The 23,953-nt window shown below is 36.6% G+C and overlaps 3 protein-coding genes across 3 annotated transcripts in view; 2 read left to right on the plus strand and 1 right to left on the minus strand.

Annotated features, from left to right (window-relative positions):
- The window catches only part of LOC108974653 (probable G-protein coupled receptor No18), a 30,087-nt gene extending 24,029 nt beyond the window's left edge, over nucleotides 1-6,058 (plus strand). The window contains exon 3 of the mRNA XM_018942629.1: nucleotides 4,083-6,058. Within this exon, the coding sequence (XP_018798174.1) occupies nucleotides 4,204-5,982 (1,779 nt within the window). The 5' untranslated portion in view covers nucleotides 4,083-4,203 and the 3' untranslated portion in view covers nucleotides 5,983-6,058. The remainder of the gene's footprint in view (nucleotides 1-4,082) is intronic.
- Nucleotides 6,059-17,910: 11,852 nt separating this feature from the next.
- On the plus strand, nucleotides 17,911-19,012 carry LOC108974658. The gene has a single exon (XM_018942637.1). It carries the CDS (start codon nucleotides 18,031-18,033, stop codon nucleotides 18,640-18,642), a length of 612 nt encoding a protein of 203 aa, XP_018798182.1. The 5' UTR covers nucleotides 17,911-18,030; the 3' UTR covers nucleotides 18,643-19,012.
- Nucleotides 19,013-19,071: 59 nt separating this feature from the next.
- On the minus strand, nucleotides 19,072-23,378 carry LOC108974657 (NEDD4-binding protein 2). Its single transcript, XM_018942635.1, has 5 exons — nucleotides 23,175-23,378; nucleotides 22,432-23,108; nucleotides 19,952-21,607; nucleotides 19,357-19,889; nucleotides 19,072-19,293 (listed from the first exon to the last, which is right to left on the minus strand). Exons 1-5 carry the CDS (start codon nucleotides 23,314-23,316, stop codon nucleotides 19,221-19,223), a joined length of 3,081 nt encoding a protein of 1,026 aa, XP_018798180.1. The 5' UTR covers nucleotides 23,317-23,378; the 3' UTR covers nucleotides 19,072-19,220.
- Between the last annotated feature and the right edge of the window lie 575 nt (nucleotides 23,379-23,953).

The following is a 23,953-nucleotide window of genomic DNA, read 5'->3' on the forward strand; positions in this document are numbered from 1 at the left end:
ATAAATTTTCGTTCAATCATTTTGTAAGCGAGGTATTGGTCAGATTACGTTCATCTACGAATTCGTCTTCCCGATTCGACCAATACTCATTACGATATCTCAATTTTTTACTCAAGTTACAGATTGACGGACGATAGAATCCGGATCATCCTCAAAGTTTTTATATATGTGTCTATCTCGATTAATTTTAGGTGATACAAACAACTCTTAGGTGAACAAAACTGTTATTCTCTGTAGCAACATGTTGCGAAAGAATTCAACACTCATTATTCGACGATAATTATTTAAAATTCAGCGACATATGCGATTTATCTGTACAGTTAGCCGAAAATTCTATATTTAAAATATTCTGTAGATGTTCAAAACTTCCGTCAAAAGACAGAAATTTACAATATAGGGGATATAAAATCTAGACCTTGGTCTTATATATTTTTCCCAGTACTACATATTACTAACAGAAGCTGAGTTTTCTTAAGGTACCTCACATCAACAATATAAAAGGAGTAAAGTCAACTGGATGTTTGAAAATTCTGATATGAATATGCACAGAGATACACCGTTATGACAAAAACATGTTCACATAATTTAATTAAGAAAACTCATATATTTGTCGTCAGCCGGAAGTTCGAAAATCTTTATATTATGCACTCACCATATGACGGTCTTCATTAGCTCCCCACCTCGTTGGTAATACCGGTGAGCAAACACTAAACTGATTATACTATGTATGAATAGACACTATAAACAAATTGTAATAAAAAATAACGGCACTTTGGACTGCGAATCGCTGCAAGTGTTGTTACCTTTCTAACAGAATTTATGGGAAGGCTAAGTACATATGTATATATTTGTACTCATGATATTAGTGTTGTGTGACGGTTTACATACATGGTACTTACCCATATCACTAAGTTTTACTTCTGAATGTCACCACTCTAATCGAAAAATTCTCTAATCGAAATTCTTTTAACTTCGGAAGGAAAAATTCAAACTGCACGGAAATTATTATACAAGTTCCGTTCATATTCAGCTCGAAACAATATTATGATTAAGAAAACAAGTTTTTTGAATTTATGTAATATATACTTACATATCATACATACATACATGTAGTACTAACAGACGGTATAAAGTTGACTAGGAAATGAAATATAACCTACATATATTCAGGTAAGAGTATGATGCGGCTGTGAGGAAAGATTTGTACCTATTTTTGTATGTTTGTAATGAATAGGCTCAAAAAGTACTGGGTCAATTTAAAAAGTTCTTTCACCAATAGAATGCTACATTCTTTCAATTTGACATAGGCTACATTAGATTTTGAAGAAAATTAGGGATCCTTGGTAAAATTTGAACAATGTAACCGAAAGTGTAGAAAAATGAGTCTTAAAATGTCTTTAGTCGAATGCGCTGCCGAAACTATTAGCGATAGAACAAAATAATGTACAACAATACTGAAGAACATCGTAATGTCTACAAAAAAACTCCGCGGTAGCATACATACATATGTCCAACAATTGTAGTTATGTCACTCCAACAACTTTTTTCATTTTAAACATTAATGAAAATGCTAACCAAATTCAAACCATGCCATTTATGTGTTTATATTAATCCTTGTCCAAATAAATTATTTCATGGTCAAGACCATTTAATTACCTATAAAATAATTTTTATTTTAAATAAATTAATATAAAATAAATTATATTTATTTCGACTATTAAAAAGTGAAGAAGAAAATTGATGACCTTCATGAAATATGCATATTCACATTATTTCGTTATCATTTCCATATTTGTACCAATAGAATGATAATAACAAGTGTCGCACGCTTCTTTCGCATCTCCGATGTCACGGTCAACCAATGGCCGAAACTTGCGTTTTGACAAAGAGTCAAGTGCTGAACACATTGAGCACGACAGACTGCAAGCGCCATCTGTCAAATATTATATTAAAATACACACGTTCTTAGGGACACAGTTATGTAGTTGTGCTGCTGCCTCAATACCTGAATACCCTAAGAACGTGTGTATTCTAATATCTGTCGCGCTCATTGGTTCAGCACTTGTATGATGATAGAAAATCCAAGCTGTGCCGAAAAAAATAAACGAATGGCCGCCTATTGACCGCTTCCCTTGCCACTGTAACAGCTTCGCCCACAAACTAGCGTAAATATGTATGCATATGTATGAGCTTGCGTACATATCGCCGCAGATTTTTGCGAGTCAGATATTTTAGAATTGACAAATATTGTAAATCGACAACAGCTATGTTGCCACTTTTCTCATTTCCTTCTTAGAACAAACACCRGAAGATGTTCAATTTATGATTTTTAGCTTTTGCCATCGTCGCGAAAAGACGCTTGTTGACAAAGATATGCACGGGGAGATGTTACGGCGTCTGTTTTTATGAATGAAGCCAGGTCGCTTGTAGAATTTGCGCCTGCGCTTATGAATGAAATTGTTTTTGTTGTAAAATTTACTACATTTGGGCTTCGCCAATTCGGCTGCCAAATTGACTTTTGATGCTTCTGCTATTTGAGCAATTGTTTTTTTGTTGATGACATATTCACATGTGTACGCATATGTATGTATGCATGCTTGTGCATTATTTGTTCGGAAGTGTATACAAATATATGTATGTATGTATGTACATATAAGTATATATGAATGTATGAACAAGCAGATTAATGCGCTCACATGTGTATACATATGAGCAAATAATAAGATTAATATGATAGCCGATATATGTATGTATGTATGTACATATAAGTATATATGAATGTATGAACAAGCAGATTAATGCGCTCACATGTGTATACATATGAGCAAATAATAAGATTAATATGATAGCCGATATATGTATGTATGTATGTATTTATTATTGTTGTGATAAATTCAATTTCTATTACTACTATTAGTATAGTATATTATGTAAAAATCAAATAAAATTATTAAATATTCATTTCCAAATTTACTGTAAATACATAGTACTATGCTATGCATGCATTCATACAAATTATACTCATATCATAATTATTTTTACGTGCCAATATGGAAATGCCGACGGCAAAGCGCAAAACTATACATATTTGCATACAAGCAATTACAATTTGAAAGCAATCAATTCACGAAAGATGAACTCATCACATTGTTGACTTAAACTGGAAGATTCAAAGGCAAATTCCGGGAGATTTGCGCTCATACAAATCGATCGCTCGTCTTAACAACGAAGACGACGTCGTGAATTATCCAGTGGAATTTCTAAATTCTTTGGAGAGGCTTGGTATGCCACCGCATTATTTGCGTTTCAAAGTTGAATCTGTCGTTATTATGTTTCGCAATCTGCTTGCGCCGAAACTGTGTAATTGAAGCTGACTGATTGTGACGCACCTTTCGAATACAAGAGGCAGAATGCTGGATTCAACGAATTCCTTTGAGTTTTAACGATTTGCCATTTTAGTTCAAACGTATTCCGTTTCCAGTAAACATTGCATTTGAGATGACAATCAACAGGACACAAGGATGGTCGAATAGTGTGTGGCATAAATTTGGAAATGCTATGTTTTTCACACGGCAGTTATAAGTGGCGTGCTCACGAAATGGAAAACCATCTTTTCTGTACACCGGAACAGAAACCAAAAAATGTAGTTTAACAAGCTGCGTTACATTGAAAAAAATTAAATGATAAATTTAACTTTCTTTTCATTTCAAATCACATAATTTCACGCAGGACAACTTCTGCGGGGTCAGCTATATTATATAAGTCAATATGTGTGATATTTTAATAAAGTTAAGTAGACGTGTTTTTTTAAACGCATTACTGCTTAGCATTAAATATGATTGAAATCCTTTAGTCCATTCTGAGTTAGCATAAGGTTTTGCTCACACTTGCCCACATTTTTACGAATTTAATGTTAGGCCGCTTCTGAACTTAGCCCTTTATTATTTGTTTTATTCGAGATGTTTAGAATTAGCAATATAATTTGTAATTAAGTTAAAATATTTGATAATATATGATATTGTTTTAAAACATATTTGTTGATTTTTAATTCTAACAATCTCTTCATTTACTGTGTGTTTCAGATCAAATCTTAAATGAGTTAAACCTTGGATAGGTAAATACTTTCGCTTGTTGCTTTCTAATAAAAATACAAGAGCTTTAACGGGTTGCAGCGAAATAACTGTACATATTGTAAAATGCAAAATGCCACCAACTCAGCAACAGGCATTATTGTTGCTAAATATTTCGAACGGCATGTATTCGGCTCCAAAGAATTATGGCTTAAACAAAAGTACGGAAACTTCATTAACGAGTGTTTCGAACACAATAGGTCCACAATTAAGCTCCACTGTAACAACAACTACCACGTTCGTAAGTGCCTCAACAATTAACAACAGCCAATTGGGGACGGTCGATGGGTGTAGCAGCACTGCAGTTACTGAAAAGTTCTACTGGAGCCACTTTGGAATACAGCTGGCAGTGCCCGAATGGGAAGCTATCCTTACTACCATAGTGCTCTCCGTTATAATAGTACTAACTGTAATTGGGAATGTACTAGTCATTTTAAGTGTATTCACCTACAAGCCGCTACGAATAGTCCAAAACTTTTTTATTGTTTCACTGGCCGTAGCCGATCTAACGGTCGCATTACTCGTATTACCATTCAACGTAGCGTACTCGATACTTGGACGTTGGGAATTTGGTATACACGTTTGTAAGATGTGGCTAACTTGTGATGTTTTATGCTGTACGTCGTCAATACTCAATTTGTGCGCAATCGCCCTCGATCGCTACTGGGCCATAACGGATCCCATTAATTATGCTCAAAAGCGTACAGTCGGTCGTGTTCTGCTATTAATAGCCGGTGTTTGGATATTGTCATTAGTAATAAGTTCACCACCGCTAGTAGGATGGAATGACTGGCCGGATGAATTTACAAGTGCCACACCGTGTGAATTAACCTCTAATCGAGGTTATGTGATATACTCTTCATTGGGATCGTTTTTCATTCCCTTAGCAATAATGACTATCGTATACATCGAAATCTATATTGCAACCAGACGACGACTACGTGAACGGGCCAAAGCTTCGAAAATTAATACTATTGTAAGGAAGAGTGGTGATAAGGACACTTCGGCCGTAAATAACGCAAATGTCAGACGAGAAAGCTATGCTCTAGGCTCTTTTTGTTTGGCAATATTGAGTTGCGGCAAATCCTCGGTGCAGTCAGCCTCGTCAGTGGCGATACAAAATGATCAAGACTCGGTTAGCAGTGAGACGAATGCCAATAACGAAATACAGGATGTGGACAATAAGCAGGAAACAGAGCAACGTATAGTTGTTGTGGCACAACGAACGAAAAAAACGCGACGTGCTAAAATTAAGGATTCTATAAAACAGGGAAAAATGCGAGTTAAAAAACAACAGCAACAACCAAAAAACGTTGATGAACCGAACGACGATAAAAAGAAGGCTTCTGTTGACTTAGCTGGCACAGACGAATTACTCCTCATGGTCGCCGAAAGTAAAGAATTAGAAAATTTCGAGAATTCAGCAAGCTTACGGAAACTTGCTGCCGAGTGCACAGAACCAATCGATTCAAACAATGACGATAACACTTCGCTGAAAATAACGCCGCCACAATCTTCAACAGGCGCCACATCCACTGCGGCTATGCCGTTACAGAAGAAACCCGCAGGCGTATATCAATTCATTGAGGAAAAACAGAAGATATCACTGTCAAAGGAAAGACGAGCTGCACGCACATTGGGTATTATTATGGGTGTGTTTGTTATTTGTTGGCTACCTTTTTTTCTGATGTACGTCATCCTGCCTTTCTGCGATTACTGCTGCCCAACAAACAAGTTAAAGAATTTCATTACATGGTTGGGCTACATAAATTCGGGTCTAAATCCAGTTATTTATACAATATTCAATTTGGACTATAGGCGTGCGTTCAAAAGACTTCTCGGATTTAATTAAAGGGATTCATAAATGTTAATACTACTGAATGTCGATATAGGTTTACTTATTTCAATGTTAGTAATAAGGTATATGAATGCACGAGTATATACATACATACTTACATATGTATTTCTATGTAGTTTCATAATTTCATAATTTGTATAACTTTGTATAATGAAATCAATAACTTATTTTATATACATACAATTTAATATTATAGTGAACCAACTGTTATCTTATTAAATATAATTTATGTACTCATTGTTAATAGATTGTATTAGAATTTTGAATAAATAATAGCATATACAAATATAGTACATATGTACATACAATGTATATATGTGAAAAAAGTCGGAGGAAGTTACAGTTTTAAAAACATTTTCATTGGCCATGTCGCAGCATAACTATGTGAATGTATCCTTAAATAACATTGTAATATTCTTGATAGCATTTGTTCTTTAAGACACAGTTCGCCTTATTCTCTAAACAGTGGAAACTTAGTTTTATATATAAATATCGATTTCTGTAAATTCATAGATCAAAATACTCGCATTTTGTATTTCTACTAAATGGCTTCAAACTAAATACCAATAACAAAAGCATATTAGTTTTTGTGAAATATAGACTGTAATTTTCAATCCACAAAGATTCATTTAATGCCTAAACTAACTAATTTGTTATAGAATATGATTTATAAGGGTTGGCCTGCAAACACATTAACTTAAATTATCTGAAAATAGTATGACACTTTGTATATTATATATGGAAAGTTACATAAATACAAAAGTTCTTAGCTTTAAAGCATATTTACCAAAGGAGTAAAATTATTTAATCAAAATTTAATCAAAAATGAATAGAATATTTAAAATATGAGATCAAGAAAGACCTGTTCTGACATTACTTATGAACGGTGTGTAATTATAGAGATTAAATAAGTTATTAATCCTTAAGCCACAATTCTCTTAACTTTAAATATTAGGGATGGAAGTTGTTAATCGATAGAAATCTTTGTTAAGTACTTGAGTTGTGAATAAAAAATGCGTGTGTATATAATTTTTATGATAAACCTTTCGTATTATTTAAATACAGTAGGTTTGACTTTTATATTTCAGGATTAAAGAATAAAAGTAAATATTAATAATCGAAAATCGCCTTATTGTTTTTCAAAATGTTCTCCATTAATGTCTACACACTTCTGTAGGCATTCGCCTCTTCCTGTGCTGAAAAGCGTTGATATCTTAGTCTATTAATGAGAAGTCATTCACTGCCAAGTCAGGACTATACGGTGGATGACTTATAAAATCGATGTTGTTTCAGTCAATGTGTGAAAGTTCGCATTGTCGTGGTGAAGATTGATCTTCGGCAACTGGCAACAAATGGTTGTTTATCGCCCAGAATTTACTCTTCTACGTCCAGTAGTTCGGTTGCGACATTTGCAGATTTTCCCAGAAAAGAGCCCACTATTTGCTAAGAAGTTCTTCGTTCAGGTTCAATGTAACATCATTTTCTCAGTTCAACTACATTTCTGGCTTAATGGCTTCGTAAACAAAAAAAATTGTCGCTAATGGTTTGAGTCAGATTCTCGTTCGGTTGTGGTATGACGACATCATCGAACCTTATTTCTTTCAAAATGAGGCAGAAAATGCTATTATCATCAATAGCGAGCGTCACGCTGTTAACGGACTTTTTCCCCGAAACTGGATGAAAACGACGACGACGATCTATATTTTTAACAACACGATGTGCCGCCTCATGTTTCACATGTAAACATGGACAAATCGCGCGCAATTTTGGACAATTCGTTATTTTCGGGATATAACCTCTATAGTATTTTCTCTCAAATGTTTACGTCAATCAACCTGCAACGTTCGGTGAACTCGAAGACAACATTCAGCGCACTATTGATGAAATTCTGCACTGGGTTGTCGAAAAGTTGCGTAAACGGGTAAAGATATGCAAACAGAGCTGTGATGACAGAACCCATTATGATCAAATTTGAGTGTTTTGTTTCACTTTACATCACGTCATTCTGCTTGCTAGACCCTTCAAATGGGGATTAAGGAAAGTATTGGCCCGATTCAGCACTTTTTAAAATAAAGGCATACTAATACCCAAAAAGTATTTTCTCCGAATTTCAATAATATATTCCACAGGTTGCAGATTCCTGGATACTTCAACAGTATTGGTGCGATTTTGGTAATTTTTAGATTTGAGGAATTATTCTTTTAAATGCATTATTTGTGCAAAGTTTTATTACTTATATGTATATATGTATGCATTTATGAATTCAGAGGTATGCGTTTTTACTGGTACGTTTTTTTTATTATAAAATTTAATTTTATGAATCAAAAGGCGTTTATAAAAAGGTAAGTACTTGAGTTTTATGTTGTTTCTAAGCAATTGATTAAATATCTTTGCAGATAGAACTTTTGATATCCTAAACATTGGATGTACAAATATAACAGGATGGATAAAAAGTTCATACGTTATCAAACTTTTTTTTTTTATTCAATATAGTTATCTTCGAGAGTTTCTACAATGATTATAGCAGTCAAAACAATTTTTATAATACATTTGCCCTAAGCCTCAAGAAACCTCAGTTTCTGCGATTACCTCTCCATTGTTGCTAAATTTCTATCCAACGAGCATTCTTTAGGAGTCTGAGTATAGGAAATAGTTACTAGGGCCTTGGTTTGTGACACGGTGCGTCTTATTGATGAAACAGCATTTTCTTGTTCTTCAAATGGAGACCGCTTTGCCGGGATTTTCCTCTTTAAACACTCCAATCGCAATGTAATAGTCGCAGTTAACGGTTTTTCCTTTTGAAAATAGTTCTTGAATATTATACCATGATTATTCCAAAATCTATTCCTTTGAAATATCTTTGGAAAAACTTCACTTTATAAACATCCGCAATTATTTTGGGGACTTCTTTTATATTTTTAATCGTTCCAGATCGCGTCATTCAAACTTTGCAAACCACTTTTCAACGGTTGATTACTTTGGTGCAGGTTTCAAATAATCTTGACCAATTCCAATCATGGCTTCAATAGTATATTTTCCACAAAAAATCAATGCTATGCTATTAACACATGCAGTTCCCTTTGACCCATTTTGTGTAAACTAACACAAGTGGCTTCGCTCAAATTGCTATTCATAAACAAAGGGATTGACTAAAAATCATATAGATTTCATATTAGTAGTACCATCTGTGTATCAGCCTTCGAACTTTTCTGCTCACCTATTATGTCCTTATTTTTCTAGATCTCACTTGATCATGATATCCTATTACAGCCGCTTACAGGTACTTATACTGAATATTTTTATTTTCTGATAACTGTGACTTTCAATTGATCGAATTGATTCCGGTGTTATATGGCCGGTTCAGAGCTTTGCCATTTATCCAGTGATATAGTCTTCCGATCGCTTTGAAGGAAGTTTTGGATGCAGTCGCCAAGGGACCAACAAAAAAATTATAGTTGATGTTAAATATTGTAACCCTCATTTTCATACCCTGAGCGGGGTTTATTAACAGTAACACCCAAAAAAAAAGTCATAGCATTGACTGATAAGTCCCTCAGTTTTTGTGATATCCCTCTGAAATTTTGCACACATCATTTTCACTCCAAATAGCTGGTCATTTCAGACAAACTCATTGAAATTGTATTGAAAATAAATACGGCTTGAATGAATATTTAGCATATTTTACATATAACTATTACTATAAATTATAAAATGTATAGCAATTAGTATTAACTATCTAACTAATTAAGTTTTTCAACAAAGAATAATTTAATGATATAAGTATGTGTACGTATAAAAATGTTTGTCACGAAAATGATTGTAATTTATATATGTATGTATGATAATAACGGCGGCTACGCTGGCTCGGTCATGTTGTCCGGATGGACGAAAACGCTCCAGCTCTGAAAGTATTCGACGCAGTACCCGCCGGTGGAAGCAGAGGAAGAGGAAGACCTCCACTCCGTTGGAAGGACCAAGTGGAGGAGGACCTGGCTTCACTTGGAATATCTAATTGGCGCCACGTAGCGAAAAGAAGAAACGACTGGCGCGCTGTTGTTAACTCGGCTATAATCGCGTAAGCGGTGTCTACGCCAATCAAGAAGAAGAAGATGTATGATAATATTTAAAAATAAATCTAATTAATTATTAAAATTTTGTACAAATATACAAAAATAGAAGTACGAGCATAACGTTTAACACGTAAGTTCCGAGTAAATAAATAAAATAAAAATAAAATTGGAACTTCAATTTTTCTTTGTTTATAGGGAAAACTCGTATTCTTGGCAGTGGTAACTAATAAAATGACGCAAAGCAAGTGACGAGGGAACCGATGCACCAGTTTTCTGTAACCTATAGGTAACCATAGCAATAACCAAAGAAACTTTTTTTAATAGCAACAGTTGGGATTGTCAACTGTGTCTTGAAAAAGCCATATAAACTTTAACGAAAAACTCTGGTACCGCTGCTAAGTAATTAACCAGGGATTCAACCGTTGACTTGCACGAAAATAGCCAATGCAATGACCATAGATCTTCCGCAAAACTTTCTCTCGAAAACTCGTCGACTTATCAGAAGTTGTCGTCCATGCCTATGCACCATGTAGAAGAACGGAAATGATTAGAGGCTTGTAGAGTTTGGTTTTTATTCGACGAAAGAGGACTTTACTTCTCTATTGCTTACTCAGTCCGAAGTAGTTATTCTTCGTTGGATTTCGAGACTTACGTTGTTATTGGTGTTAATCCTGGCTCCAAGATAGGCGAAATTATCCACGACTTCGAAGTTATAACTGTTAATAGTGACGTGGGAGCTAAGCTGCGAGTCCAAGAGGACATATTTGTTTGATGACAGGAGAAATTTCGTCTTGCCTTCTTCACTGTCACTTCCTTATCCAGTCTGGAGAAAACATATCTAACGGCGCGGGTGTTGAGGACAACGATATCAATGTCATCGGCGTGAGCGAACAACTATACACTCTTATAGAAGATAGTACGTGCTCGATTTATCTCTACAGCACGAATTATTTTCCCCACCAGTATATTGAAGAAGTCACTCGAAAGGGAGTCGCGTTGTCTGAAACCTCGTTTCTGACCAACATCAGTTTACGCAGCCGTATTAATTTTGCGGGTATACTAAATTCAGACATAGCGGCATAAAGGCTCGATCCTATCTAAACGGGTCGGAATCATATGATATATATTTAGACATCATTTGTTAAACATTAGCAGTGTGAAGTCTCCATTAATAATATTGCCTAATGGTAGGCACCTTGCCGTGGTGCAGGAGCTTAAGTCGCAAGGCATACTTGACACCCCCAACCGGTGAGGGTGGTGTCAGCTGACAAAGCCCAGGCAGGATGTCGGGTGTCGCATGCGTACGGCAACCAAGAGTACGCCACCTCCCGTCCAGGGTGTTATGTGACTCCAGTGCCCATTGGATGATTTGCAGCCAGGAGGTAAATTCGGCTGTATTTTAACGGAGCCTGCCCAGCACCAGGCCTACTCGGGAAGTAACGGTGGCCTTACCGCGTCATGGGGTTCTGGCGCGGCGGACCTTTGAGTTCCCCTAAAAATACATAGACCCGACAGCTCACCTCGTTGAACCAAGGATCGTACGAAAAGGATGAGCAACGACAAAACAGCAATCACCAAAATACAACGACAACTACGACTGGCTACGACAGCGCAGACGACAATGGACAACGGCAACAACAGCGGTATTGTTGCAGGCAAGGGAGACTCAGGGGCTAAACGCAAGTACAGCTTTCTGGACGCCCTATCGACTGAGGAATGAGAGTTGTTTGAGGAACATGCCAGAGAAGATGATGATGACATGCCCTCATGCAGCGGTGCTCAACAGGCGGCATCCACTACAACCGCAGGCAACGGGGCAACTACGCCCAGGTAGCTGGTGGCCAGCTCTCCGCACCGAATCCGCCTCGGGCAGCTGAGGGACAATGCAGATATGCATCACGCGGCGTCAGCATCCTTAGGGGCCTCAATGTTGACAGCAACAAGGTAATATGGGATCTCTCCAGTGAGTGACCTCGAGCGTGCTTAGCAATTAGAAGAAATATTGACCACTTATGTATTTCAGAATAGGATCTAGTTGCGGTGCAAGTCAGAGAAGAGGAGGGAACGAACTTCGAACGAACTCATGTCAGGGGTGGTCTCACTGTGGAAGGTGTCGTCAGAACCCTCAGTGTCAGACCACGGGATCTTGAGATTCGAGCTAGGGGTGGAATTCATGCAAATCCCCCACAAACGTATTCCCAACAACAGAAATTGGACCACATATCAGGATGCGTTAGAGTGCAACCTGTTAGGGGACGAGAAGGCGATCAGAGATACAACGGCCCTGCCACAGCTACAGCTACAGCTGCCACGTAAAGATGATCACCAAGGGACACAACTGCCCCTGGTGCTCTAGTAAACTCTCGGAACTTAACTTAACTGCTTATAATAAGAAGATTAGGTCTGCAAAGCAGGAGAATTTCAGGAATTTCTGTGAGAACTTCTCCTCAACACCAGAAGCAGCTAGACTGCACAAAGCTCTGGCCAAAGGGAAGACTAACACAGAATTAGCTATTAAAAAATATGATGGTACTTATACGACCAATGCGGAGGAGAGAGCTACGGCACTCCTACCAGCGCATTTTCCGCAGACAGTTGCGGTAAACAAGTGCCTACCTGTCGTAGAGCACAAGCCGTCTCGCCTGGACTGGATAGTTTCAAGGAAACTATTTACTGCGGACTCAGTCAGGTGGGCCAAGTTCGCCAAATTCAAGTCTCCGAGAGCGGAAGACATCTTTCCGGCGCTTCTGCAACAAGGTGAGCAGATTCTACTACCACACCTTGTACAGGGAATGAGAAATAGCCTGGCGCTGATGTATATGCCTGAACCATGGAGGACAGAAAAGGTGATCTTGATACCGAAGGTGGGAAGGAAAGACTACTCACTAGCTAAATCCTTTAGACCGATCAGTCTAACTTCCTTCCTACTAAAGAGTATGGAAAAGATCCTGGACCAGGAAATAAGATCGAAGGCTCTTGTAACTGCACCCCTGCAGGCAGATTGACCAACACTGGATACTGGGGAGGTGACGTTATGCGCCTTCCTAGACACCGAAGGTGCCTTTGACAACACGTCTCACGGGAGCGTGGCAAGGGCACTGGAAAAAAGGAATGTAGCACCAACAGTGCGCAGTTGGATAGAGGATGTACTGCCCACCAGAATAGCTGAAACCTCATTAGGAGGCACCAGTATCCGTCTCGGGACTAGAAGGGGCTACCCACAGAGAGGTGAGCTATCCCCCCCCCTGTTGTGGAGCCTAGTCGTGGACGAATTACTTGAACAATGGAATCCGCTGCCAAGGATATGCGGACGACATTCTTATCATAGCCAGAGGCAAATTTGAGAGTTCTCTCTGCGATATCGTACATAGGGGTCAAGGGTTGGTGAGTTGGACTAAACATCAACCCCTTGAAGACGACCATCGTCTGTTTACGAGGCGCAGGTCTCTGCCTGGCCTGAGGAACCTAACACTCGTAGTCAGAGAGATAGAGATGACAAATATAGTCAAATATATGTATGGGTCTCACGCTGGATTCCACGTTGAGATGTAAGCAGCATGTTGATTTGACCATTGTCAAAGCCACAAAGGCACTGATGGTGTGTAATCGGCTGGCTGGTAAATCCTTGGGCTCCGAAAGTATCGCAAACGATGGTAGGACTTAAACTATCAAAACTGCAAAGGATCGCCTGCATCTGTATGTCAGGAGCTAAGTGGGGTCATACCACTGGCTCTTCTTCCCAGGGACAGCATTGCCAAAAAGGTGAACTTCGCTAAGAAGTTTAAGATCACTTTCAGAAGCAAGGCCGAATGGAGCGACTCCACTCTCGAGCTACTACTCAGGGATAGTACAATCAGGTGGTACACCGAGGGGTCGCAGGACCACGTGCACAACTCTCCATACCTGTGGGTAGCTTTCCGAGCATTTTCCAAGCAAAGGCATTTGCTACAAATGGTGCGTAGAGTTAAACCTCCAACGCGGCTATCGCAACGAACGTATAGCCATCTGTAGACGCAGGACTAAGGCCCTTGGATCCATGTTTCCAAATAGGAAACATGCGTATTGAAATTTTATGGTGACAGACGGCAGACTTGGGCATTTAAACAGCTGATTGTGAAATTTGTTTATTTATAAAAAAAAGTAAAATAAAAATGAATAAGAGAAATTATTAATAGAAATCTTGGTATTTTCGGAAAATCAATAAAAATTTAACGAAAAAATTCATTTATTATTAACTCTTCTTCTTCTTAATTCTCATCAGTTGTTGTCATCGTCCAAGCCTCTGCAGTATATAGCAGGGGGAATTATGAGTGACTTATAGTGTTTGGTTTTTGCTCGTCGATAGAGGACTCTACTTCTCAATTGCCTACTCAGTCCGAAGTAGCACCTGTTTGAAAAAGTTATCCTGCGTTGGATTTCTAGGCTGACATTGTTGTTCAAAGTTATGACTGTCAACAGTGACGTGAGAGCCAAGTCGCGAGTGCGACGACTGTTTGTTTGATGACAGGAGATATTTCGTCTTGCTCTCGTTCACTGCCAGACCCATATGCTTTGCTTCCTTGTCCAGTCTGGAGAAAGCAGAACTAACGGCGCGGGTGTTGAGGCCGATGATATCAATATCATCGGCATACGCCAGCAGCTGTACACTCTTATAGAAGATGGTACCTTCTCTATTTAGTTCTGCAGCTCGAATTATTTTCTCCAGAAACCGGTTGAAGAACTCACATGACAGGAGTCGCTTTATCTGAAACCTCGTTTGGTATCGAACGCTTTTGGTGTTACTCAATGTCAGTTTACATTTCCGTATTAGTTTTTCGGGCATACCAAAGGCAGACATCACGGCATAAAGGCAGCTCCTTTTCCTGCTGTCGAAAGCAGCTTTGAAATCGACGAACAGGTGGGGTGTGTCGATTCTCCTTTCACGGGTCTTTTCCAAGATTTGGCGCATGGTAAATATCTGGTTGGTTGTTGATTTGCCAGGTCTAAAGCCACACTGATAAGGTCCAATCAGTTTGTTGACTGTGGGAACACTTAAATTCCAATCGTTGGGCATACTTTCGTCCGACCATATTTTACAAAGCATGGTCCCTTGTCAGTTCTTCGCCGCCGTGTTTGAAAAGCTCGGTCGGCAATCCATCGGATTCTCATATTTTTATGTGCCAGCGCGAAAATGGAGGAAATATTGAAATACACAAGTTCTTATGTACGGACCTATTTTGCCAGCTGCACGACTACACGACTGCAGGCCGACAGTTGTCGTTCTCGCTAACTTCAATTTTATCCTATATTTGCCAACGACAGTAGGACGACAGTACTGTTGACAGTAGAATGGAAGATAGAGAGATTAGATAGAATGGTGATGCCACTAATATGTAAAATGTAAAATTATTCAAAGCAACAAACCTGACGTTACTTTACAAATAAAAGCATAAAATAGCTGAATTATATCATTTATAATAACAATTGATAATTTAAAAGAAATAAATTTACCTATTTACTTGTTTTTTGCTTAAAAATTTCACTTGGAACAAAATATTAAAATTTCATTGAAGTGCAAAATATTAGTATGGCCACAACAAAATTGTGTACATTCATGTGTTGAATACAATGCTCGCGACAGACTGCAAACGACATCTGTCAAATATTAAAATACACACGTTCTTTTGGACGGACCTATTTTGATAGCTGCACGACTACACGACGGCAGGCCGACAGTTGTCGTTCTCGCTAACTTCAATTTTATCCTATATTTGCCAACGRYAGTAGGACGACAGTAGAGTTGACAGTAGAATGGAAGATAGAGAGATGAGGAAGAGTGGTGATGCCACTAATATGTAAAATGTAAAATTACTGGAAGCTCTAACAAAGCTGACGTTATTTTACAAATAAAAGCATAAAATAGCTCTGTTACATCATTTATAATAACAATTGATAATTTAAAACAAACAAATTTACCTATTTACTTATTTTTTGCTTAAAAATTTCACTTTGAACAAAATATTAAAATTTCATTGAAGTGCAAGATATTAGTATGGCCACAACGAAATTGTGTACATGCAAAATGGACAACTGCGTTGTTTTGTGTACATGCCGGCCATTGTTATGTTGCTGCCCTCTCACAAACGTTCWWGTAGTAGGATTCACAACGCYGTTTTCAGTTCATTGTCGTGCTGCTGCAGTCTGTCGCTAGCATTGTGTTCCACACATCAAAATGGACAACTGAGATGTTTTGTGTACATGCCGGCCATTGTTATGTTGCTGCCCTCTCACAAACGTTCTTGTAGTAGGTTTCACAACGCCATTTTCAGTTCACAGTCGTGCTGCTACAGTCTGTCGCGAGCATTGTGTTCCGCGCATGAGTTTCCAGTGTTCAGCAACTCGCTTTGTGTTCTTATTCGTAGCAGTTCGTTGCGACGTGTTTTGGCATTCGTGTTCTTTCTTTCGTAGTGCATAGTTGCATTTGCGTATATTTTTTTGAAATTTATATTTTAAAAATATTTAAAAAATTTAATTTCATCTTTGGTAAGTAATTTGCAAATATGAATACAAATATACATAATATAATATAAATATTCTAGAAAATGGAGTATGACGAAAAATCGAATTAATTAAAGATATTGGAAAATGTATAGAGGAAGCCATACAAATTGATTCCGACGATAGTGAAGATCTGTTATATAACCTTTGTTTTAATTTTGAAATATAATTAAAATGTATTTCTTAATTGCCAGTACTGATTAATATATGTGATAGAGTGGCCCAAATACCTATAAGGAAAAAGAAACGACAATGGGTTAAAGTAAAGAGTTGACCATGGGTTAAAGTAAAGTGAAAGAGAATGAGAAAAAAACCTCGAACAGAGTTGCGCAACACAAGTTGCTCGTGTGAATGGGCAATGGGCAACAGCAAAAGAGAATCGCCGGAGAATCAGCAACAAAAGTTGCTTCGTGTAATAGCCGACTATCTTCCATTCTACTGTCAACTCTACTGTCGTCTCATGTGTGGAATACAATGCTCGCGACAGACTGCAAACGACATCTGTCAAATATTAAAATACACACKTTCTTATGGACGGACCTATTTTGACAGCTGTACGACTACACGACGGCAGGCCGACAGTTGTCGTTCTCGCTAACTTCAATATTATCCTATATTTGCCAACGACAGTAGGACGACAGTAGGGTTGACAGTAGAATGGTAGATAGAGAGATGAGGTAGAGTGGTGATGCCACTAATATATAAAATGTAATATTGCTCAAAGCTCTAACAAACCCGAGGTTATTTTACAAATAAAAGCATAAAATAGCTTTGTTACATCATTTATAATAACAATTGATAATTTAAAACAAATAAATTTAGCTATTTACTTATATTTTGCTTAAAAATTTCACTTTGAACAAAATATTAAAATTTCATTGAAGTGCAAGGTATTAGTATGGCCACAACGAAATTGTGTACATGCAAAATGGACAACTGAGATGTTTTGTGTACATGCCGGCCATTGTTATGTTGCTGCCCTCTCACAAACGTTCATGTAGTAGGATTCACAACGCCGTTTTCAGTTCACTGTCGTGCGGCTGCAGTCTGTCGCGAGCATTGTGTTCCTCACATCACTGTCGTTGGCAAATATAGGATCAAATTGAAGTTAGCGAGAGCGACAACTGTCGGTCTGCAGTCGTGTAGTTGTGCAGCTGTCGAAATAGGTCCGTCCATAAGAACGTGTGTATGTTAATATTTGACAGATGTCGTTTGCTGTCTGTCGCGAGCATTGTATTCCACAGATAAGAAACACTGGACTGCCGGCGTAATAATAGCATCTGGCAGCACTTATTCATTTAAAGTTGGCAAAATTTTATGGCCTCTATTTTCAAATATATATTTGAAAGTGGCGTTTTTGATTGTGTATTCATTTCAGTAAATCGCTGTATAAATTTTATAAAATTAAAAATTTAAATGATTAGAACACCTTTTTATGGAAAACGATGCACTTCTAATTAGAACCAGCATGGATATAATTGAATCTCACATAAACACTACTCCTATTCATCGTTCACAGTCCTCTCTCTCAAATGAAGGCGATTTATCATTTTCATCATCAATAGATCAAGAACTGGATGCACTTATATTAGGTGATGAGCTACCTGCGTTTGAAATTAGACTTGTTTCGCCCCTTGGACGTACACCTTCGCCAATAGACAGCAATGAAGAAGATTTTCGAACACCAACTCGGCTCTCACAATTAGATCGTAATTCTACCGCCAGTGAAGGCTTAAATTCGGATTTTGTAACTCTTGAAGAAATCAACTCACTTATAAGTCCCCCTGCTGATGATAAAGGATGCACTGCGGATGTAAGTCGTTGTAATAGCCTCGAGACTATATTTGAAGGTGTGTTCTTAAATACACCGCCAAAGGCAGGTAGTATTGCACGGAATGTCAGTACAACGCGGGAAAATCTTTTCGAAAAATTTATTATTAATCGGATGTTTAGTACTAAGGAAAATCAGGTTCCAAATATTGGTGCAGTTAATGCAGTTAGAAAACTAACTTTAAGTGAAGACATTCCACAAAACAATATAAAGTAGATGAAATTATTACTATGTTAACCGAAGCTGTACAAAATGATTTTAAAATATAATGCTACATCTTTTAAAATGTAATAACGAAATAATAAATAATTAATCATATTTTAATACTAAAATATTAAACAAAAAGTTAATAAATGCCTTCAATTTTATATTATATTGGTAGGTAGGCGTGCAGCCTTGTTGTCTATCGGGCTCAATTAGCACTTGATGTGCCATTATATATTTATGTATAAATTGTAAATGTAAAATGTTATAAAATTTGTAAACTTTGAGCCAAATTCAGGCAAAAAACTGATTATTTTCTGTTCAATACAACTGACCTTCATCTTCCAAAGAATGATATGTATCACGAAAAATCACTTTTTTTTTTACATAGCACCATTTTTATTTTGCACATGTATGTATGAGTTCTTAAATAATTCTACAAAAGCTTATTTTATCATAACAATGTGTAAAAAAATATTTATACGTAGTAACATTCTTATTGATAAAATACATATAAATACGTATTAAAAACTTTAGTTTAAAATATAGAATGATTGCATTAGGAATTTCTCACATACTGCCTGACAACATTAAATGTTTTTGGAGTGTTTTGATGCGGAAAATATTTTCACTTTCAGCAATCCTGGATTTACTTCACTCCACCTAGACAAGAAAATCTTAATTAAAATAAGGTAAACTTCTATAAGTGTAATCATATCATCTTACCTTAGATTACGCTCTTTTAAACGAGTTTTAACTTTATTTTTAATTGTGGACACTCCGCCTGTGCTATGTAGACCACGCCCCGTTATTATGAATATGTGCTTATAATTACGAGAGATAGCTCGCAATCCTGTAATGTGCCGATCTAAAAATATATCCAAACAACCGATAGCCTCCAACACATGCAAATAATGCAAGTCTAAGAGTTCTGGGTTATTTTGAGTATACTTGTGGACATCCATAATACAATTGGCTGCACGATGATTATACATATCCAATTTCATTTTGTGCAAGTTGGCAATTTGTGAATAATAAACGGCGACAGCGCTGTATCCCTTTTGCATCGCTTCTTTGGCTTTTTGATAGCATTCTGCTTTTAGCTGAGAATGATGTGCTGCTAGGTTTCGCATTTCTTCAAAGTCATGCAATGCCATTCGTTTTGCTTCCTCTGGTTGCAGAGGCACTTTAATAACACGCTCTCCATTAGCTTCGCTGAAGTTGGTTTTGCTTTTGCTATTTTGTTGTTCATTTTTAATCTACAAAAGTAAAACATAAAAAGATTTACAAAGAAAAAACTATATAATATCAACAAAAATACCATTTCTTGCTCTTCTAAGGTACAGTCCACCAATTTCTTATGTAAATCTGAAACTTGATGGTCTTCTATGAGCTGAGTGGTTTTATTAAGTACTTGGACTGTTTCGTCGTAGTTGTTATCATGAGCTGTTAAAATTTCAACCAGTGTTTCTCGTGGAATGTTTGGAAATGTTTCGCATAGTTTCATTTGCGTTAAGTGTGAGGCCAAGTCGCTTGGTTGATATTGTTCTTTTATTTGTTGTGTTCTTTGGATTTCTATTTGTTGATCATTTTTGTAAATTTGCCATGCATATTCCATATCAAGTAACTCCTGAATATTTTCGGGCGACTCCTTATAATTTTCATACTTTGGATTTTTTAGCAAGCGGGCAAAATGAGCATCTTCGCTCATTATTTGTTGCCTTTGTTCTTCAAGCTGATTATACGCCGATTCTATCCATAGCATGTAAAGCTCTTTAGCTAGTGAGCGAGGCATAAATACATTTAAAACTGGATTATCCGGTAGCTTCTCTAATAGTGACGTCATCTCAGCTTGGAATATTTGCCTCAGTTGTTTTACTAAATTCTCTCCTAGATTTACCTCAATTATTTCATTTGTTTCCGAATTGAACTCGTCGTCATCTGCAGTTTCCTCTTCGATTAGGGGATCAGTCTGAACTTCCATATTTGCATAGCATTTTTGAGGGGGATTTCGAAGCTTTTCTCGCATTTCACGCAGTTTTCGAACATGTGGAGAAAATTGCTCACCATCAAGTACAAAACGATTTGCTAATACTTCTGATATTTCTTGGAATTCTGGATTTAATCGTTGATTCATACGCGTAGCTCGCGATCGTTGTCTTTGTGGTTTGGTTTCTGGTCCCGGAGCTTGTGTAAGTATAGGTGATATCGATCCAGTAGTATTTTCCTGTATTAGCGCGCAATTACATTTGAAGTCATCTACAATAACAGGTACTTGTTCCATATTAAGACTGCTGGACGGGGTCATGAGCTCGTCCTCTCTCAAAAGTAGATCGACTGTCCAATCAATATCGCCTCCACATTTTACAAACAAATCCCAAAGACTGGCCAATTCTTTATTTGGATATATTTGACGTAAAGATGCAAATTCTTTATTTTCGTTCTCACATCCGATACTATGACGTTCAAATGTTGATTTCTGATTTAAATCTCCTTCTTCCTGCTCTTTACCACTTTGTGGTTTATTGGAGTCGCAAACTCCTTCGCGTAATAAGTCTAAAATAGTCTTTTCTTGCTTTTCCTTATGTGTGGATGCTTGGATGTGGTTCTCATATAAGTTTGGTTTCATATTCCAAAATTTGTTTATTTCTTGTTCATGAGGTGGCCAAGCCTCAGACTCATTATTATTGATTACGCTCATTTCATTTTTGTTTTCAATTAAATTTAGGGAGTTTAATTCAGCTGTAGAGCTTTTCTTTTTAGATTTCTCCCTTTGTGGTTTCGGTGTATTTGCGGGTTGGGAGGTATTGTCGGAAGCAGCTGATGGAACTGTATTGAAGTCACCTTGTGTATAGTTTTTCTCAAATTTGTATATTTGAAACACTTCGTCTGTTTCGACATCTGTTTGTGTAAGCGGTACAGGAGGAATTGACCGTATTTGCGGTAATGTAACTTGGTATTTTGTCGTCTTTAGCATCTGTGAGATAAAATATAATCATTATACAATAAAGTTGATGATTTGAAGAAGTTTTTAATTTCTTATATTATTTAATTGAAACATTTAAAGTGATGTACATACATACATATGTTCGAAGGAATTGGTTATATTTATTTATATTATAATCTTCTTAATTTTCCTTCCATAAAGAATTAAAAAAAAAAATCAATCGCAACAAGTATGGATGGGCTAAGACTATTGCAACTTGCAAGAATCAAATCCGGGGAAATACCCTATGATACGAAACGTCAACCAGAGGCTGGGAATTACAGCAATATATGTAATTATATATGCAAATATATAAATCACACACTTGCCAACATATTCGCCACAACGTTTGTTAGAAAATCATTATACATACATAATACCAACATATGTATGTATATAGTAAATGTGAGTTGGGGGTTTATCGATCCGATTTTATATATTTTTGTCAAAACTATCTTCTATTAACATGCCACATACTAATAAAAAATATATATCATTAGTTCTTGGTGATTCATATAACCCTTAGGTGAACAAAACTTAATACCCTGTARCAATATGTTTGCAAGGGTAAAGGCGATAATCATTTGTGCTTTGATGTACCGAATGTGCAGTTTAAACGGAACTCCGATTTGTTTATAGTAGTTTCAGATTATCCGCTGTATACATATTTTAACCCATCAGTTTGTATCACGTACGTACACTTTTAAATATTTTAACCCATTTTTTTTTTTTGAATCATTAGTCATCATTAATAATTGTCAAGACAAATTATTTGGTTTTGTTTGGGCGTAAATGTTAAAAAATTGATTAATTACCTTTAATAAATCGTTCACTGTACATTTCTCAAAATTATTTAACATTGTCTTTATTTTTTCAACAGGTACCCCGTGTTCATTTTTAGCGGCTAGTTTGGCCGCTGAATAACGCCAGGATGTTCTAGGTTCTAAAATCTCAATAACATATCCATTTTTTACAGCAGTTTGTACGTAAGGCATCATTTCCCATAGCTTTATATTAGTGTTATCAATAAAAATTGGACTCCAACCAGCCTGAGCCCGTTCAGCCACTTGCCGTTGATTAAATTCATGAGCTTTATCTAATAGTGTCGGTTGATATTTAAATACACCAGAAGAATTGTAAAAGAAGTCATCGGTACTAAATATGAAATCTCTAGATGTGTACTGATCGTTGACTGATACATATCTTTCTATGAAACTCTTCGCTAAGGAAGATTTTCCACTACCAGGTGCGCCTCTAAGAAGCACCATAACCTTTGAACAATCTTTTATCAACTTAGCAATACGCAGTTCTACAAAACTAGATGTATTTTGCGTTTTACTGGTCTTGAAAGAGTTATACCGACGGTTCTGAACCGTATCCTTATTTGCTAAGGGGATGCTTTGTTTTGGAACTGCCCCACTACGTAGTTTTCTTTGCTTTTCGTTATTGCCGTTGCTATTAGCTTTTATCAAATAGTCGACGCACCGGTCAACTGAAATAAAATAATTTTATTACCTTAAAATCTACATTGAAAATGTGTATTTTTTGTTTAGATTACCATTCCAGGCTTGCGATTCACAAAGGTTACGCATTTGAAGGCTTGGCGAACAATTAAAAATATCACCTAACTGCTGCATAACATTCCGTTTTTCCTCTTCGGTTAATTGCGCATTTCTTGTTACGAACCCCGAGTTTTGCATTTTTATCAACTATTTCCTCCAGAACTCCCGCTATAATTACGATAACAATACATGCATTGGCAAAGCAGGCAAATAAATGTTGGCAGAAAATGGTTACAAAATCAAATAATAAAAACAATAACAGTATTGCCATACCTTAGGAAATTTATATTTGCTTTTAATTTATGGTTTAAGGTAAAATTGTAATAATGAAATATATCCAAAATTCCGAATTGGGAGATACAACATTTTCATAAAATATTAATCATTAAAATTTTTTAAGTTTATCAGTGCTAATACCACCAGTGTAAGAACTTTTGTTTGTGTCGTAGTAATGAATTTACCTTTTGAAATTTTGTGAGTAATACATTGAAAATATTTAACAATAACCCACAAGTCAATAAAATAATACTAAACATATATATATTAAATGTACTCATATTTGTCAGTTGTAATTAACATTTAAATTTGAAACCAATAAGAAAGTAATAAATTGGAATTAACATAACATTTTGCAGTTAGCTTGGAAGTCTTATTGGATTTTGGTTCAATTATTTTGGAAATTGATTTTTCACTCTATTTCTGTTTTTACTTTCAGTGCGCTTTGTTTACTGTTGCTACTGATTGTAATGTCAATTGTAACAAGGATCTTTCATAT

Source organism: Bactrocera latifrons, unplaced genomic scaffold, assembly GCF_001853355.1.
Source record: "Bactrocera latifrons isolate USDA-ARS-PBARC rearing strain unplaced genomic scaffold, ASM185335v1 scaffold_574, whole genome shotgun sequence".
Classification (NCBI taxonomy): domain Eukaryota; kingdom Metazoa; phylum Arthropoda; class Insecta; order Diptera; family Tephritidae; genus Bactrocera; species Bactrocera latifrons.